The sequence below is a fragment of the Camelus ferus genome, chromosome 5, assembly GCF_009834535.1.
Source record: "Camelus ferus isolate YT-003-E chromosome 5, BCGSAC_Cfer_1.0, whole genome shotgun sequence".
In the NCBI taxonomy this organism is placed as follows: domain Eukaryota; kingdom Metazoa; phylum Chordata; class Mammalia; order Artiodactyla; family Camelidae; genus Camelus; species Camelus ferus.
The window spans coordinates 51,188,154-51,208,424 of record NC_045700.1 but is presented as its reverse complement, the minus strand read 5'-3'; the positions used below and the strand labels follow the sequence as shown (position 1 = coordinate 51,208,424).

The 20,271-nt window shown below is 37.5% G+C and overlaps 1 protein-coding gene across 8 annotated transcripts in view; it reads left to right on the top strand.

Annotated features, from left to right (window-relative positions):
- Window positions 1-20,271, top strand: part of CCDC141 (coiled-coil domain containing 141) — a 195,146-nt gene that overhangs the window by 54,173 nt on the left and 120,702 nt on the right. For all 8 annotated transcript variants that reach the window (XR_004319964.1, XM_032479842.1, XM_032479840.1 and 5 more), the window contains 3 exons: window positions 6,793-6,984; window positions 10,417-10,525; window positions 17,111-17,364. Coding sequence is in view for 7 of the 8 variants with exons in the window: in XM_032479842.1 (XP_032335733.1) it covers window positions 6,793-6,984; window positions 10,417-10,525; window positions 17,111-17,364 (555 nt within the window). In the remaining variant the exon portion in view is untranslated. The remainder of the gene's footprint in view (window positions 1-6,792; window positions 6,985-10,416; window positions 10,526-17,110; window positions 17,365-20,271) is intronic.

Sequence of the window (20,271 nt, the reverse complement as noted above, 5' to 3'; positions counted from 1 at the left end):
TGTGGGCCATAATTTTCTGATCTCTGATCTATACTATATGACTTTAAGTGTGTGCATGTGTTCAGAAGTGAATTGAGAAGTAGATGGGTATTAATAAAAAGCTGAATCATCAAAGAAAGAAAAACAGTACAATCAAAACTAGATGCCCCCCCCCAATTTTTCATATCTATTACAATTTGTACCATTTGATTAAGAGATGCTTGAAAAATTCTTGCTGAATGGGTGAAAGCATGGATGAGTGACTACATCCTTGAGTAACTTCAGGTTCCATTAGATGTTATCCTCTCTGAATCATAAGAGTCATTGAGGGTATTATCATATTTGGACAAATGATGGTTTGGTTTTAGCTTTAATGGAGGATAAAGAGCACCTTTTCCATTCAAGTGAAATACTTTCTATAGATCCCTGTTGATTGAGGATGGTTTAAGTACCATGGAGATAATATAAATTTTTAAACTGTAATATATTATACAAGTATTATTATTTATATTGCATTATTATTCGTGCATTAATAAATAAGACATGCCAAAATGAGATTTCTCCTCTTGTAGGTATGCTTTCTGATACTGATTTTTCATTTTACCTTATGGTTTTTGCTAGTCTTCAACCTGGAACAGCTTCTTCTCTCCAGTTAGATAAGAGGTTCATCTATAGCCAAAAGCAACTGAGAGAGCCAATTTGAGGTGGGAGCAGCACAGGCTCACTTTAAGTGTTCAGAATTATACCTCCTGAGGTTGCCTGGTTTTCATTTCCACAGTACATAAATCCTATGACATTTTAAAAAGAACTCTTCATGTCTAGATAAGAAGTAAGAGAGACAGAAGACTTGTGGGTTGTCGTGAGTCGTTTTCTATCATGGGAAAGCTGGGTGATGTGGCAGTCTGGGGGATAAGGAGGCAAAATTTGGTCTTGTCTAAGAAATTTTTTTCTAATAACAATGGAAGGCTTTGCTTCAAAAGTAAAGGAGCCCTGTCACTGTAGAATGGGTGCTGTGCTGTGGATTTGTTAGACATTTTCTAAAGTGGATGTCAGATTAGGACAGCTGGCCTCTAAACTCTCCTCTAATCGCCTGTGAAATAAAATGAAATGATTTTCAAGAGAAAATAAATGAAACCTCTTAGACCTCTTAGGGAAAACCCACACTTTCTACTGCAAACATTTATTGAGCCACTACTCTTTGCAGGGCATTCAGTGTTTTCTCAGTAGGGTTGCTGTTTGGTGGGACAATCCTTCATCAAACCCCTCCCCCACAAACTACACAAACATGTTGTGACAACTAGAAATGCCTCCACATGATAGATGCTGGAGTTGTAAATATGAGGGAGACAGCACTCAGGTCTCTTGTGTCTCCTTGATTTGAAATCATTATCATTAACATGCATGGGTAGTATGCCCTCTAGCTCTCTCCATTAGTACATTACTTGGCGTTTGTGTTTCAAGCTACTTAAGTGGTACATCCTGCTCCTTGAGGGGAAGAAGGAAGAAAGAGGTAGTCTCCTTGGGGGCTCAGCAATGGGGATTAAAATAGAAGAGTATTTTCTCAGTGCTGGCAGGATATGAGTGAGCACCAGTTTCAGAAGGGAAGGCCTGGCCAATTGGATGACATGGTACATGGGCAACCATAGAAAGTTGGAGAACACTAAAAGAATTGTGTGGCCTTCCTAACACCTTTATCAAGGCTGGGGAAGAAGTATCACAGAGACCTAAGTACTATACATTAGAAACCTGGATAGTGGAATTTGGCTTTGGGTACAGATCATGTTCCATTCTGGGAATCTCACAGAAATATACTTCAGCTGGTCATTATCCAGGTTTTGGACTGGTTAAGAAATATCCCAGTTCTGTGAATCCTGCCTGGTTCACCCTGTTTGAGTCCTCTCCCCCAGTATTTCAGACGGTGTTTGTTTGTTAGGGGAACATTGATCTGTACCTGGCCGCTGATCCCAGCACCCCATGAATGATCTAAATTCCAAGAGAATTTGGAGCACATAGTTTTCTGCCAGTCCTCAAAGCAGATGTCTACTGGCTTTCTTGGAGAAAATCCCAAGTGTAATTTGTACCAAATTAAACTCAGAGGATTCTACGAGAATATTCTGACTTTGGGATTACAGTGAATAGAATATTTTGCAGTTCATACTGAAGGTCATGGGAAAGCCCAAAGAAACACTGGAAACCAGAATTGTAGTCCTTTAAGCTGCTTGCCCCTAAAACCTCTGCATCACTGATTTATAAAGTGTTGCTTCAATGGGAAAAGAACAGTGTTTAATAGGAATTATTTTATATGTGTTTAATAAGGCTAAAAAAATACTTCCAAAGACAAACTTATTAGATATAGAAGAAGCAAACTTTCACATCTATCTGACCACCTCTTTGTCTATTTTGAGACATTTCATTGAAAGTTAAAGTGTTCACTAGCTTTGCTCTAGAATGAATTCATTGCCTGTTATTTCTTCTTCTCCTTGGCTTGTCTGCAATGGAATTATTAAGTTTTCCTACATTCAGTTCTTAGAACAGTCTTTGTAATATGAACAAGACATCTTGGAATTTAAAACTCCTAGTGTAATTATTGAGCTAACACCCATCATAAGTAGAAACTGAGGCCATGTTATTCCATTTCAATGACAGACACTATAAAGTGAAAAAACATGAACAACGCAGAATTAGCCAGCCCTCAAGATAATCTAAAGCTTGTCACATGAAAAAAAATACCCAGATACTATGCTCTCAAATAGATAAGAAAGTATTCGCATTTGCTCTAGCTGTCCTGGCAAATTATTTTTTATTTTTATTTTTCATCCTGGCAATTTAGACTATCATTCGTGTGGTTTAGCCTAAACACCAAAGAGAACAGAGCAAGCACTCATTCAGTGGATCTCTCTGAAGAGTTCACTGGCATGTTCAACACACTCTCCTGAGATATCTTTTGAGTTAGCTATGAAATTATCAGGCTCTGGTCTAGATTTTTTGTTTTGTTGAATTATGAATTTTATCTTCCTTTTTTATTAAATATGAGAGAACCTCGGATGTATGAGCCATAACAAATGATTTTACATTTGTGAATCTGTCTGGCTGTGCTAGGGTAACAGGCAACCCCCCAGCAGCAGTGGCTTATGGGAACGGGTAGTATTTCTGACACTATGTGTTGGGTTCGTGGTAATTACAGTTCAATTTTGCATGCCTTATTTATTTTAGGATCCAGGCTGAAGGAGCAGCCCTTTCTATGAAAAGAGAAATGGTAGAATCACTCATTGTTTAATAAACCTTCCTCTCAGGAATGGCACACAGAACTGCTCACGTTTCACTAGTCTAAGCAAGTCACATGGATGAGTCGATGTTAGAAGGCATGAGAGTGTACTTTTACAGGGAGAAACAGCAGATAGCTAGGAACAATAATACAGTTAAGGTGTGTGATGTATCTTAGGATATAATTTGAAAGTATAAGGAAGGAAGGAACTGTTCTAGGATTCTAATGGAGAAGCTCTGGCTCACTATTCTAGTACAGCAAATGGCAGGGTCTTTTTCTTCAGAATAGGTCTATTTTATGTAATTGCAACAATAAACATAACATGCACCTCAGTGTATATTGCAGCATTATTTGCAATAGTCAAGAATTGGAAGCAATCTAAGTGTCCAGTGATAGGTGAATGGATAAAGATATGGGATATATATATGCATATATATGATGAAATATTATGAAGCCATAAAAAGAATGAAATCTTGCCATTTGTGAAAACATGGATGGATTTAGAGGGTATTATGCTAAGGGAAGTCAGTCACATAGAGAAAGACAAATGCTGTGTGATTTCACTTATAAGTGGAATCTAAAAAACCAAACAAAAGAGCAAACATAATAAAACAGATATAGACTCATAAATACAGAAAACAAACTAGTGGTTGCCAGAAGGGAGGCAGGTGGGGAGATGGGAAAAAAGGTGAAGGGAATTAAGAGGTACAAACTTATAGTTTTAAAATAAATAAGTCTCAGGGATGTAATGTACAGCATAAAGAATATAGTTAATAATATTGTAATATTTCGTATGGTGACAGATGGTTAACCGAACTCATAGTGATGATCATTTTGTGATATATAAATCTATCAAATCACTATGTTGTATATTTGAAACTAAAAATATTATAAGTCAACTATAATTCAATAAAAACCTGACATTCATCAATTAAAATAGCAAAGTAGACAGCTCCAATGGTCCATCCCTCTAAAGAAACACTGAAAAAGCAAGCAAAAACTGTTTTAATCAACATTGTCAGAACTTTGGAAAGTAGTCAGAGGTTTATAGCAATCAAGTGCACACTGAAACAAGAAAAAGGCAACTTAAAAAAGGGTAGAAAAGCTTTGAGGTAATTTTGCTTGCCCTGTCCACCTGCTCCTGAGTTTAGCAGAGACTTAGAGTGAATTTAAAAAAAAAAAGACCCAATTATGCTTTGTCTACAAGAAACCCAGTGTGAATATAAAGACATAGATTAAAAATAAATGGATGGAAATGTTTTTTATGTTTTTTATTGAGATATAGTTGATTTACAATATTACATAAGCTTCAGATGTACCACATACTGATTCATAATTTTTAAAGGTTATACTCCATTTACAGTTAGTATAAAATATTGCCTGTATTCCCTGTGCTGTATATCCTTGTAGCTTATTTATTTTCTGTGTAGCTAGTACTTCTTAATCCTCTATCCCTATCTTGCTCCTCCCCCACCCCTCTCCCCACTGGTAATCACTAGTTTGTTTTCTGTATCTGAATCTGTTCCTTTTTTGTTATATGCACTAGCTTGCTGTAGTTTTTAGATTCCACATATAAGTGATATCATGCAGCATTTGTCTTTCTCTGACTTACTTCACTAAGCATAATACCCTCAAAGTCCATCCATGTTGTTGCAAATGGCAACATTTCATCCTTTTTTTGGCTGAGTGTGATATCCCTTCCTCCTTGTAGGTTGCTGCATGAGGGGGGTGGGAAATAGGTGCTGACTATCTCTCTGCCTCCTCCCCCATCTTGATGTGGGCTTCTTTCTTTTTTTTTTTAATATCCTTAATTGTAGAAGTGCTGTTCCATTCATCTTCAGATCTTTCTCAGAAAGAATTGTTTTTTAAGTAGTTGTAGTTTTGGTTTGTCTGTGCAAGGGCATGAGCTCAGGGTCTTCCTCTGCTTTCATCTTGATCCCACCTATCAGATGTTTTTATATTTCATTTGGCTTTTCAATAATTTTTTTAAAAACTCAGTTCTTAAATTTTTCTCTAATTTATTAATTTCTGATTTTGCATTTAATCGATTAATCCTCCTTTAATTTTTGTTTTATCACTATTTTTTCCTAAATGGTCTTTAATTATAGTTTTTAATTCTTCATTTAATCTAGGAATAATTTTTTAAACTGTTTTCTCAGAATTTTTAAGAGAATTGTTTTATCATCTGGCCTTTTGTTGTTTATTCCTACTTTTATTGCATTGTGATCTGACTAGGTATATCTACTTAAAATACTTCAGTGTCATAAATATAAATGTCATGACTGCATTATTTTCCCTGTGGATTGTGCTGTTTATCAACATAAAGTGATTTTTTTAATCTTCAGTGATTTTTGCTTTGATTTCTAATTTGTCTGAGATTTATATTGCTAGTTCTCCTTTATTTTTGTTTGTCTTGCCTGATATATCTCCTTTCTTTATTTTCAAATGTTACGTCTTTTTATTTGAGGGGTGACTCTAACAAAAATAAATTAGTTTAATTTTTTCCCTTAATCTGATAATGTTCGTTTTTTAATTAAAAAAGTTAACTCATCCATTTTTAAAAACATTTTTTTATCGATTTATAATAATTTTACAATAAAGTTTGTTTTTTTTAAAGCCGGGGGAGGTTTAATTAATTATTTTCAGAGGAGGTGCTGGGGATTGAACCCAGGACCTCATGCATGCTAGACAAGCACTCTACCACTTGAGCAATACCCTCCCAACTCATCCATTTTTTTTATGTTAACTGATGTTTAATCATATTCCTATATATATGTATTGGTTTTTTGTATGTGTCCTAATAAATATGTTCTTTTTTCTTTTGTCTTCTTTGTTGTATTTTGCACATGTTTAGTTTCCTCTTCTGCTGACATTTTATAATTTATTCATGTTATTTTCAGCCTGTTATGTTAAAAACTGTGCCTTTATTTTGGTGCCCATATCAAGAATGAAACAGAATCTATGGGCTCCTCCTCCTGTCCCCATATGAGATAATATTGTAAGCACATGATCCCCTTCATCTTCCATAATTTGTTCAAACAGTCAACAAAAATGATAGATTTTTACATCATGACTGTTGACTTTCAAGAATTTACTCAACATTTACGTTAAGCTTCACAAGCATATTAACAATAACAATTATTTAGAATAAATAAGTTTTACTGAGTTTATGTCTCAGTTTTTTTTTTTTTCATGATTACTCCTTTCTAGTTGTATTCCAGTTAGTTTTCTTTTTCTGAAGTGTAAAGTCATAATGGTATTCTGTACCCCTGGGAATGTAGTTGTGCATTTCTGATAAATCTCTACGGTGTTGGAGCAATGTTTAAATGTGGGTGCCTTTAGCCTCTCCATGCTCCCCAGTTTACTAGTCTCCATTGCTCCTCCCGCTTGCTTTATCTACCTGCCTGCATAGCAGTTTATGTTTATGAATTCTCTTCTAGATTTTCCTAGACCACGTATAATTTCAAAATTTCAAGGGTTTAAGATATGACCCCAAGTTCTTACACTGAGTGACACTCTGCCTTGTGCCTTTTCTTTCCTGGACGTAGGCTTTGGAAGACCGAGTGTGGGAACTCTTGCAGGAAGCAGACAAGGCGGCTGAAGAGAACAAGGATCAGAGTCAGGTCTATGATGCCATGGCCGAAACGCTGGGCGAAGCATGGGCAGCCCTGGTCTCCATGCTTGAGAGAAGAAGGGAGCTTCTCAGGTTGACCTCTGAATTTTTTGAAAATGCCTTGGAGGTTTGTGTTTAAAAAAACTTCTCCCTTCTCCACTTTAGAGCAAATGGATAGCACTCCTAAAAATGTTTTATTTCCACAAATAGACGTTGCAATCTGTTCAAAAATGTCAGAATAACCAAGATATATACATTTAATTTTTGATTGTCAAAAAATAAAATTGTTAATATTTTAAATGTAGGCCTTCAAACAAAAACTAAGTACAGTTCATTAAAATTGATAAATAGTAAATAAAAATGGGAATTCTTACTCATAAGTCATTGTGATATAATTACCCCTGGTTATAGGATTACTAGGAAATTCTGGTCTAATGTGTTCTTGTTAACTGGAAGTTGGAGGGCACAATTTAATCTGCTGCTTATGAAAAGCAATTGCAGAATATTCGATAGAATGTTTACCTTATAAGTGAAGCACTTTACAGAGTGCTTTCCTAAGGCCTATAGACGAGTTTTCATAGTTTGAGCTCATTAAAATATAAGGGAAAGACAAAATCCTGGGCCTAAGGTGGTCATTTCCCCCTATGATTTTTCTTGAATTCTGCAATTTTTTTTTGAGGAACCCAATTTCAAAATGTGAGACTCAAAGAACATTATCAAAAGAGGAGTTATATTTAGTGTAAGATAGTTATTGGAAATCTCACTTTTTCTCTGTCAAGTGGCAGTCCATGCCTTTGGTGTGGGCACACTGCTTCATCATGATAAAGCACTTGCTTTGAAAAATACGACATTTCCAAACTGAAAATTCAGGACTGAAATCCAAAATAATGAAGGAAAGAAGATTAGTAATAGAACATTAAAATTGGGGTAGACAATCTCATGCATCATAAACTCATTTAAAAGTTAAAAGGAGGAGCAAAAACCGTATTGTAACTTTCAGGGTTTGTTTTTCACAGTTTGAGCACTGAAATCCAGCTCAGAATTCATTTTACACATCATTTTGGGAAAAAGTTCCACACACAATTTTCTTTCCTGAGAAGAAATAAACCAGGTGAAATACACCTACAGGCATCAAGTTATAGATGCATCTAATTCCTTTCATCTTAGTAGATGGGGTGTGGGTGTCAACTACCCTTGAAATTCAGCTTGTTTGAGCACAGGAAGTTATCTTTTTTCAAACATTAAGCCCAATATTTGTTTTTCACTGTGTAGGAACATTAATGCTAGGTGATCTTCTATGTGATGAGAAATGACTTCCAGATACTGCATGAAGTAAAAGGAAATATAAGTCAACTTGTAATTCAACCCAGCAGTCTGATTGCTAGTGAAAAAGTGAATTGTTTCTTATATTATCCTGCTTCCAACTTTGTGGACCACTTCATACTTAGTTGAAGGCAAACTCCTGCATGATCTTCCCTTTCCCTTGTGTATGCCAAAGCAATCTTCATAAGTGATTTAAAAAATGATGGAGGTGATATTAAGGATAGGGTCTTTGAAAAGTGTCCCTCTGTTGCCACTTCTATCCTGTACAAACTATCCAAAGAAGAAAATTGGGGAACAGAAAATATCCACAAGATAAAAGTTAATAGAACTCTAGGGAAGCTTTTTCTGAGTGAAGTATTGTTTGTTGGTTGGCTTGTTTTTTTTTTTTTTTTAATGTCAAACAAGTTGAAATACAGATATAAGTTACACAGTGACTTCAAAACTTCTTGTAATGTTCTACAGGGAAAAAACAAATCACCTACCGGGGTTTTGTTTTGTTTTTTTTTCTCTTTGAAGTTTCTCTTCGAAGAATGTTCTTAAAATCAGCTGTTAGAAATGGAATTAATTAGAGATGTAAATGTGTAGATTGGATCCCCTTTTGAACCACGTGCATGCAGGAGTTCTTTAGAAATACAGAATGGCTTCTTACTGTGTGGTTGGTAGTACAAGATGGCTTCAGGCTCACGGTATGCACCATCAGATAGGGTATTCTCTTCTCAAACACTGTGCTTTTTTGGGACACTGTCCCCAAGCGACGGTGGCTTGTGTCCATCTGGTTGTTCTAACAGGATGGTGGACACCTTCTCTGCCTTTCAAAAGGAGACGTGCTCATCAGTTTCTCTCTCATGATCCCATGCCTTTAAAACTGGATTTTATATGGCTATTGTAATAATCAAAACACAGTAGATCTTGTTAATCAAACAGTCACATAAAATATTAAATATTACTGAATCCAAAGATGAGGGTGTGGATAAAACTTGAAAAAGAGGACAAGCATGGTGATAGGCTTTTTTTTTCTTTCTCACTAGTACTTTATAAGTTTATTCTATTCCTGATCCAAAGGTGAACATGTTGATTAAAATGCTTTTATAAATGATAATAATTACCTTTGAACCCTAGTTATTTGTCTACTGCTATGGATATACTGTACTAGCATAACCAAATATTTTGCCCTTTTCTAAAATTTGCTTCTAAGATTATTCCCCTGAGAATTTTGTCATCACTTAAAACATCTCCTGTTCATAAGTCCTAGTCTATGGAGAAACACACAAAAGAGAGACTGGTCATGTACCTCACCATTTAGGGTGTAAAATTGCTGTTCCTTTTGTTTTTGAAACAGAGGAGAAACTTTCCATTTTTTCATTCTTGCTGGATCTGATTTCACTTATATTTATATGGAAGTACATAAAATCATTGATTAAAAATGCAAACAAAGTTAACAAAGTTACAAGTTATAGATTTAAAAGCTAACAGTTTACCACCCCTCACCTATCCCTAATCCCATTCCTTCTCATAAAGGTAACCCTTTGCTATGTATCTTTTGGATCACTTTCTATACTAATACACACACACACACACACACACACACACACACACATTTGCTTTGTATAAGAAACGGGATTAGGCATCGCTTCTCGGCCCTTTTGTTAAAATCAAGTGTAGAAATGGGATTAGACTATGTATTATTTTGAAACGTTTTTCAGTTCTAGGTCTAATTATAGAGGAAAAAACCAACTATATTTCAACCTAAATGGGTTTTTAAGTTAAATTTACTAATAATTATGTAGGTACTGTTTAGCGAAACTTGTTGTTGTTGTTTGTTTGTTTTTTAGCAGACTTTGGTTATTCTTTAACAAACTGCTTTAGGATGTTGACAGTGGCTGTATTTGTTACATACAAATTATTGAAACATAATTTTCATTGAAAATTTCAATAGACATTAGAACAGTAAACAAACTGGTTTATTTCAGCGTACATAACGTATTTCCGGATATGAAGGGAATGCAAAGGAACAGGAAGAAAGTTCTTATCTTGGCACTTTGTAGACTGACTACATGCAAACACACCCTCATACAAACACGTGAGCCAGCACACATCACACACACACATCATCATACAAACACAAACCTACGTAGTCGGCTGAGCCATTAATTCATGAAAAACATTTACAAATAACTGAAAGTGGCACATTGGTTTTTATTTTTTCAAATGTTTTTCCCCTGTATTTCTGTTGCAGTTTGCCATTAAAATAGACCAAGCGGAAGATTTCCTCCAGAACACTCAGGAGTTCGAGAGTGTTGAGTCGTTAAAATCACTTCTTCAGCTTCATGAGCATCATACCAAAGGCAAGAAATATGTCTGTTCTAACCTAAGCTTTTAAAGATTTTAATATAAGGATGTTCATGTATGACAGTATCTTTTTAATTTATCTGATTATGTAAACCTCAACTAGTTCCAAATCAGGTTAAATAGAGCCTTAATTTTGGTCATCGTCTGGAAGGAAGATCTAGTTGTAAATGATTCTCAGGGGCAGTAGAAGAAGAGCCTCTGGGAGATTCAGTTATTCAGTCTGCTGGATCTTAGTTCCTGGGGAGGGACCATTTCCACCTCGCTCATCCTTCTATCCTCCGCATCTAGCGAGGTGCCGGCACATGGTGGGTCCTCATGAAATATTTCTTGGTTGAATAAATGATTGAATCCAGTATCTTTTCCTTCTAAGGGTCAGCAAATGAACTTCAGCCTTTAAATAACAGTTCTGGATAAGGAAATTTCCTTTCACTATTGCAGTTTTTAAAAGTAGTGAACTTCTTCCAGATAAAAATCTCGTCATACACTATATAAAATTATCTTCAACTCCTTCTGAAACAACTATAATAAAGGTTGTCTAGTCATTAACCAACAATTTGTATGGTGGGCGTTTTCCACTAGAATTTGGGATGAGCCAGGACTGTAATAGGGAAGGCATTTATGGAAGAGCAACTGTTTACTGTAACTTTTTCTGTGGAAGCAGGTTAGATAAATAGACAGGAGCAATGACTTCTATTCTTCCTAGCGAGTTCTTCTAATTATTGCTGCCCAGTAGAGCTGAGTACAAGTGGATGGCTTCCTGAATTCACTTGTCACAGTCCTAACTCAACTTCTCACTTCACAAGCCAGATTGTAGGGGCAGGGGCAAAAGGTGTTTTTAAAAGCACAAATAGATTTTGTGTTTATATCACCCTTCAAAGGACCCTAGATAATAGATCATTATTCTTCTAAAACTCAAAGATTAAAGGACTCAGTCTTTCCTGTGTACACTTTATGAGATCCTACCACATGTGTACATGTAATTTTACCTGATGATTAGTCTGTAGGACCTATCACTAACAGGGACTATATACAGCGTCAAAAGTATCCGCATTAGAGCAGCAGCCTGCCCCAGTTTTTACAGTGCAGCAATCTAGCTGGGTCCAAAGAGGGTAAACAGAATGACATGAAATTCCCCTTAGGAGACTTGGAGAGTGAATCGAGTCCATGCCACTGAGATGGTTCTCTGGTCTCAATTCAGTCTTCATCCAACCAACATGATCATGACGCAGCAATTTTACCTCCTGAAACCTGATAGTGACTGATGTTTTTGTGGAAGAGGTTCGGTACCGAGGCAATTAGATGAAAGCATTTTCCGAAGGGACTGGGGGTGGGGGTTGTGGAAGTAGGGACTTTTCCATAAATTATTGGGGATGGAGCTGGCAGGGGGAGTAGCCTTAATGCTGTTTTGCTGCTGTTAATGTTGGCTCCTTCAGGTCCTAGGCTCAGTGGCTCAGTGGGCCAGTTTTCCTGGGCACATGCTGCTTTGTTTGGAGGTCTTAGCCTGCAGCACCCTGGCATCCAGCTGATGGTGGGACCAAAGCCCTGCCTTTCAAGGGTAGGCTTTGAGAGTCCATTGGGCCTCCTCTTAATCTGCAAAGTTGGATAACAATGCTAGCTGAAGACAGGAAACATAGTTTACTTTTGTGATGACAGAACATTCTTCCATCCTGATGGCATGTTTATCATGACATTTTTGTGCCCCTTCTGTGTGATACTTGAAGCACAGGGATTACAGGAGACTCCAGTAAGGATATCGGGCTCCCTATTTATGCACCCAAGGGCTTTGTGGTTATAAAATGGGAGTTGATGAAATTTATTAAACAACAGATTCAGTGGGATATGATTAAGATGAACTGATCTGAAATGCATATTAAAGGACAAAACTCTGATTTTCAGTTAAGGACTTCATATCTGTCTTAGTCTGTTCAGGTTGCTGTAACAAAATGCCACAAATGAAGTGGCTTATAAACAACGGAAATTTATTCCTGCCAGTTCTGGAGGCTGGACGTCTGAGATCAGGGTTACAGCGTGGTCAGATGAGGGCCCCCTTCCAGGTTTCAGACTTCTCATTATGTCCTCACACAGGGGAATGGGTTGGGAAGCTCTGTGAGGTCTCTTTTATAAGAACACTAATCGCATTCATGAGGGCTTCATCCTTACGGCCTAACCACCTCCCCAGAACCCCACCTCCTATTACCATCACACTGGGTATTAGGATTTCAGCATGTAAGTTTTAGAGGGGCAAACATTCAGACCATAGCAATGTTGTCTTTAAATTTAACAAAATTAATTACAGCTGTAACTGCAGCTAGCCATTATAATAAGGTTCTGAGATGCTGATCAGTGAGTAGCACAGATTGTGAATGATGTTAGGATGAAAAGGCTAATGTAACTGGGAAAACTGTAAGCAAACTTATCCCTAATACTTACTCTATTTCAAAACCTATACTTTTTCCTTCTTCAGCAATGCTAAGGCTCTGTTGCATGTAAGAGACTTACTCTATAGCATTTTGGAGGTCAGAACCAGAAAGAATGGGTTGAAGTTTTTGCCCTCTGGAAAGTTACAGAATTAATTTGTCCCCTCTTCTACATGACAGTAATTGAAATAGTTGAGGAATAACATGTTCTCTCCAGTCTTCTCTCCTTTGGGTGAAACATGCCTAGTTAAAGTCTTTTCCAGCAAATGTGGTTTCTAGATTACTTACCATTCTGGTTGCCCTCATTTCAACTATGCATAATTAAGCAGTATTTTCTGAACCTATGCCAGCTGAGAAAATCAGAATCATGTACTGGCCCTTGTCCACAGTAAGCCTACAGTTTGATGAGGCATGTACACATATATTGGTGAATTCTCTCTGTGCGTCTTGTGGGTCCCTCTGTTACACCACCCAGCACTCTGTGTAGTCATAATTCATTTCCCTCTTTGTCCTCATCACAAGATTGTAAGATCCTAGAGGACTGGGACTAGTACATCTCTGAATCTCTTGGGCTTAGATAGCAGTCAACTCAAAGTATGTTTGTTAAGTGTTATTTGTATATAATTCCAATGTAAGACACAGTAGCATGAGGCAAAAGTGAGCAATAAGCAAGGCAGGCACATTAGGAAGAGAAAATTGGTTCTAAGTTCTGGAGGATCACAGTCATACCTGCCAGTTTTTGCAATGGCTTTATTAACATGAACATAATATCTAAGAAACTTCCTTGCAGAAGCAATCATTTAATTACTTTTTCTTAAATGTTATATATATTTTAAATGTAGTTTAGATACAGATCCATTGGGATCTATTATACTATTTTCTCTACTTTTGTGTATACTTGAAAATGCCATTGAATGAGGTTAAGAACATCATGTTGTAGTTTGGTGCAGCCATTATGGAAAACAGTATGGAGATTCTTTTAAAAACTAAAAATAGACTTACTATGTGATCCAGCAATCCCACTCTTGAGCATTTATCTGGAGGGAACTCTAATTAGAAAAGATACATGCACCCCAATGTTCATAGCAGCACTATTTACAATAGCCAGGACATGGAAACAATCTAAATGCCCATTGACAGGTAACTGGATAAGGAAGTTGTAGTATATTTATACAATGGAATACTACTCAGCCATAAAAAGAATAAAATAATGCCATTTGTAGCAACATGGATGGACCTAGAGATAGTCATTCTAAATGAAGTAAGCCAGAAAGAGAAAGGAAATTACCATATGATGTCACTAGTTAATGACAGGAAGAAATACTATGTGGAGACCTGCCGCCTGCCCATACTTCCTGTGTGTGTGTGTGTTTGTGTGTGTGTATGTGTGTGTGTAATTGTTTGCGATGTCCTAACAAACTCTTTAATACAAAGGAAATACATATGCCTATATATGGAGGATCAGTCATACCGATTAAAACTATGCAAATCTATATGTATAACTGAATCACTATGCTGTAAACTAGAAATTAACAAAACATTGTAAACCAACTATACTTCAGAAGACGATACAAATCAAAACTCTTCAGTTTGATGGGAAAGGGCTTCTATAGCCTGCTTTCACCTCATTTTCCGTTCTTCCTTTCCCTTCCACATAAGATTTTTTTCTAAATAGATAGGTTTTTTCTGCCCCTGTCCCTCCCATCTTGTTCATGTTTGCTTCTACGTCTCCATTTAAGAGATCTACGTTAATTTTAATGTTCTCCCTGACTTTTCTTCTTCTGTTTGAATTATCCAATCCCCTGTCCTGCTTCAAGTCTGTGGTTGTTTTTGTTGTTTGTTTCTTTGTATTATTAACTCCTAACCAAACTGCCCATTGCACCTAATTACACCTTTTCCACTCTGCACAGATAATACCACCTAGTACTTTATTGGACAAATCTAGGCCATGTGGCATAAACTGTTTCAAATTCTTTCCTTTTTATCTCAAAATATCTCTTTACAGTATCTTCACTTATCTCAGTCTTTCTTCCAGCTCTCAAAATAAGATGTCAATTAAAAGAGACAGTTGGCCCAACTGCCACAGCCTCCTCATTGCTGTGTGGTTCACTGCTGAATGCTAGGATGCTAAAGTAGAGTGCCATAGCACAGTGGAAAGAACACTGAGCAACTAATCAGAATGTGTGGCTTTTAGCACTGATTAGTCCATTTCTAGTAGAGTGGATGTATTTACTCTTTAGATTCTTCAAAGTTCTCCCATCCTAAAAATAAAAAGTTTATTTAACCCTGCTGATAGTCTATCCTTTTTTTTTTCCCCTTCTAACAACAAATGTCTCAAAGATTGTCCTCTCTTGTTGACTTCATCACTATCTTCCCACTTCTCAACCTGGTAACTGGGCTTCTGTTTCTATCACTTACCCATCACAGAACCCCAAGTCTTCCCAACATCTCTTTTTTACATCCCTAGAGGACTGCTGATCTCTAGCATCTATAGCTCTCCTAATTCTCCCCCCTCTTTTAATCATTTGATTTCATTCTAGCATCTTACAAAACTTACTGAATGTCTCTCCTGTGCCAGTCACTATGCTAAGTGCTGGGAATACAGTCATGGTCTCTGTTCTCATATTGCATTGGAGCCTAGTGGCAAAGACAGATGTTAGTCAACTAACCCAACATATAAATGTAGAACTATAGCTGTGATAAGAGCTGTGAATGAGAGGAACATTGTGGTGTAAGAACACTTGATAGGAGGATTTGGTCTAGTCTGGTTTGTCTTTTGAGGAAATTGACAATGACTAAGACCTGAAATATGAGTAGAATAAAGGTGGAGAAGGAAGGGATTGAGGAGAATGATGTCTCTGGCAGAGAACGCAGTGAAAAGTTCTGAGGCAGGAAGGTGTACAGCATGTGTGAGGTATTTAAAGAAGATACGGTTGGAGATAAAGAGATTGAGACGATCTCAAAGCAAACATACGGACCAGATCATGCTAGACCAGAAATCATGTTAAGGGGTCTATCCTTAATTCTAGAACAATGGGAAGCCATTGTTTTGTGTGTGTGTGTGTGTGTGTGTTTGTGTGTGTGGTAGTGTGTTTAGAAACAATCTTCCTGGCTAATACATGGAGAATGGATGAAATGGATTGGAGAGGAGATGCAATTAAGAGGTGACTGCACCAGTCCAGGAAACAGATGATGCTTTCTGTGTGGGGGTAGAGAAAAGTATACAGATGCAGGAGATAGAGGGTGAAATAGACAGGTCTTGATATTGATGGGGTTAGGGAGAGGGGTGCGTCATGGATGACTCCTAGGTTTTTGGCTTATGGGGAGTGGATAGTTTCCCAACTGCTCCTCCAATTGATCCCCAAGTGAGGTTGCTCGTCAGAGTGTTAGTCTCAACTCCCCCTTTCCACACCCTTCCTTAGTGGTCCTTCAATGTTCAGGCTTGAACTCCCATTTCTACAAGATGTTGCCCAAACCTGTAATGCTGTTTACTTCAGAGAGCACAAACTGGTGGCTTATTTGGCAAAGAGCCATGTTTTGTTTATCCTTAAGTATTTTTTAATTAAAAAATGCAAATTACAAAACATTTAAAAATCAGAAGCTTTCACATAAAAATCTATGTTTATAATTCCTTAAAAAATTGGAAGCCACATCAGTACTGAACCCATATTCCCTCATGTCCACAGTTGGTCAGAACTGGGTGACAGCTGATCCTGTGAGACTGAGCACACATTTTCTGCTTTGCCATCGTCCTTGGCACCTGGCCAGCACATTTACTGAGTTCTTGTTTAGTCACTGCAGGCAATATCCTTTAAACCTCAGATTTAGTCCAGCCACCTCAGGATGCAGAATGCTCCAAGGAGGGTAGGCAGCTCAGCCAGCATCACACCACTGAAAACCAGCTGAACCAGTACCCAAACCCCCTGGTCTTTCAACTCCTCGCACTGAATTACGCTGTTGTTGAAATTCAGCATCCTACCGTTCAGCAGTCAGTGCCATAGCAATTATTAGGGTGAGGTATTCGACCAGTTGTATTGTAGGTGTTTTATGTTTACACATTTGAATTCATATGAAAGTTACATATATTTTAAATTATATGAAGAGCCCACATTTTACTCTAAATGCTTGCTCATCTCACTATTCCTTTTTCTAATTCTCTTCTAGAACTCTTAGAACGATCTCTAGCCCTCTTAAACAAAAGTCAACAACTCACTGACTTCATAGAAAAATTCAAATGTGATGGACCTAATGTAAATCCCGAGATGGTTCAGGGAGCTCATAACAGCTGCCTGAAGATCGACAGCCTTCTTGAACTTCTGCAAGACAGGAGACGGCAACTAGACAAGTACCTGAAGCAACAGCGGCAGGAACTGAGTCAGGTTCTGCAGATATGTCAGTGGGACCAACAAGAAAGTCAGGTAACCCAAAGGGACATTAATGGGGTCCTGACCTTGACTCGTGAAGCTTGCTTATTATGTGGACAGACTGTTTTCTAGGACAGTTTCTCAGTCATCATGGTCCAATTCTTTGATCTCTGATCCAAACTACCGTGTTGTTTTCCCAAGGAAGTAATATAAAAACAAAGATTTTTATTTCTTCTCATTATAATACTGATTTTTTAAAATGGGAGAATACCCATGAGCAGATTTGAAAATGACTGTGTTCTATTGCTGGATTCTTTTTCTCACTTCCTTCTAAGTCACTACTTTTAGGGACATTACTTTGAAAGTCTGAAATATTCATTGCAATTTTCTTTAATGTTGCAGAGACATGATGGTGCTGAATGGTTGTAGATTGCTGCTAATGTCAGTGAAAAAGTCTGTCAGCCCCAAACAGAAATAATGTTCTTAGAAGAGTAGTCTGGTACCAATGGAAAAATTTGACTTTGGCCTATGGCTGGATGCACAGTGGTTCGAGGGCTTTGGGGTGGGAGGTTGATGAGTTTGCAGGCTTGTTACAGCTTGTTACCCAGATTGTGGGCCCAGCTCTGATCAGTTGTCCGTGTGCTTGCTATGCATTCCTTCTGTCCCAATCACTTGAGGGAAAGAGTGGTTAGAACTCTCTTTGCAAACCCCCAACTCCAATGTGTAGGATACTTATTGCTGTATTTCTGACCGCCCCAATCATGCTTTAATCTGTACAAATTAAACAGAGAGAATTTTCAGGGAGAGATGATGTAGGAGGTCTCCTGGTCTGGATGCATAGAAAATGGGCCTTTTCACGTGTTTTATATTATTGCTCTGATCCAACTGGAGAGATCAACATACAGATGGTAGCAAATATGAGTCCAAGAGAAACTGATTCTTATTTCAAGCTGGAAAAAATGAGGACTTAAATGATGATCAACCTTTCAACTAATACTTACTGAATACTTACTATGTGCCAGGTTATATTATAAGTACTGGGAATTACAACACAAAAGATAAAGTCCTTTTCCTCTAGGAACTTTTCTTCTAAAGCATTTTCTCAACTTTAGTTCTATTGACATTTGGTGCTAGGTAATTGGTTTTGGGAGACTGTCCTGGGCACTCTAGGGTGTCCAGAAGCATTCCTGGCCTCTACCCACTAGATGCCAGTAGAACATACTCCAGTTGTGATGATTAAAAATGTCTCCACACATTGCTAAATGTCCCTTGGGGGGCAACCTTGCCCCTAGATGAAAACCACTATTCTAGTGTGATGAGAAAGACATATGATAAACAAATGAACAATGATAAGTGCTATAAAGAAAATCACTGAGGGCAGTGAATTTTGACTTGTGTTGATCTACTTTTAATCAGAAAAGGAATCATAGAAGGTCTCTCTGAGGAGATGGCAAACCCCCAAGTGCAGATACCTGCAGACATATAGTCTGCATGCTTTTTGTCACCTCCTTCTTCAGGTCACTATATACTTTCCAGCCCACCTCCACTTCAGCCGTCTACCTTGACTTCTGCCAGCTGCTGTCCTGCTTCTGCTGTTTTGCCTGCCAACCCATAGCCTCTCCCCAGTTTGTCTCTTCTCCCTACCCGACCTTCACATGCTTATTAACCAGAATGCTGTTACAAATGCAGTAGTCTTTTACTGAAGATTCTAGCATAACAAAGGAGAAGTAATGCTCAGGACAAGAACATTGTTTATCAGACAGCTGTTTTTGAAGTTCCTTGTCCTCCCTAACATAAGTGGGTCCATTATGGCACTCTCTCCCTCTCTTTCTTTCTCTTGCTCCCCTAATCCTGACCTGACACCGTATTCTCAGAGCTGCTCTCCCCTTAAAAAGAAACTTACTCTTATTTCTTACTATTGAATTCATAACCCCAAATCCCTGGCTCTGGTGCTTTCAAAAACCCACTAAAAACTCCTCTTACTTTATATACAAAGTAATTTATCCCTTTTAAACCACAACCTCTCTTATCCAGAGACCTTCTGTCTGCAAAGAGGCTTCCCAAACATGGAACAATTTCCCAAGAATGAAAGAGCAGATGTGAGGAATCTAGAAAAAATTACACAAATTCTATTTATAAACCAAAAATAGACTTATGGACGTAGAAAACAAACTCTGATTACCAAAGGGGAAGGGCGGGAAAGGGATAAATTAGGAGTTTGGGATTAACAGAAACCCACTACTATATATAAAATAGATAAACAACAGGGACCTACTTTATAGCACAGGGAACTGTATTCAATTTCTTGTAATAACAATTTTATTTGTTTATTTTTAAGATAGTACTTTTGCTTTTGTTTCAAGACTATGGCAATAATCATCCACTTGAATCCTCTGCAGTAAAAAAAAAATCACATAAAGATTCAAAATGAACTATGTAATCTAGTTATATGCTTAAGGAAAATCTAGATACCTTGCCAACCCTAGAAAGCAGAAAGATGTCTTAATAGTAACCAAAGTAAGAGAATACAGAAGATAATAACATTGGTGAGTTCTCTAACTTAGGGGGTCTCATATGTTGGGAGAGAGAGTGTATGCTCTTTTTTGAGGGGGTGCTCTTTAAAGCAGGATTAATTTTTTTAGAGCGGTTTTAGATTCACTGCAAAATTGAGCAGAAATTGCATTGTACCCTCTGTTCTTACACATGCACAACCTCCCCCATCATCAACATCTCCCACCGGAGTAGTACGTTTGTTATCATTGAGGAACCTACATTGACATATCATTATCACCCCAAATCCATAGTTTACACTAGGGTTCATTCTTAGTGCAATATGTTCTCTAGGTTTGGAAAAAATGTGTCGTGACGTGTATCTACCATTGCAGTATACAGGATAATTCTATTGCCCTAAGAATCCTCTGTGCTCTGCCTGTTCATCCCTTCTTGCCTAATCCTTAGCAG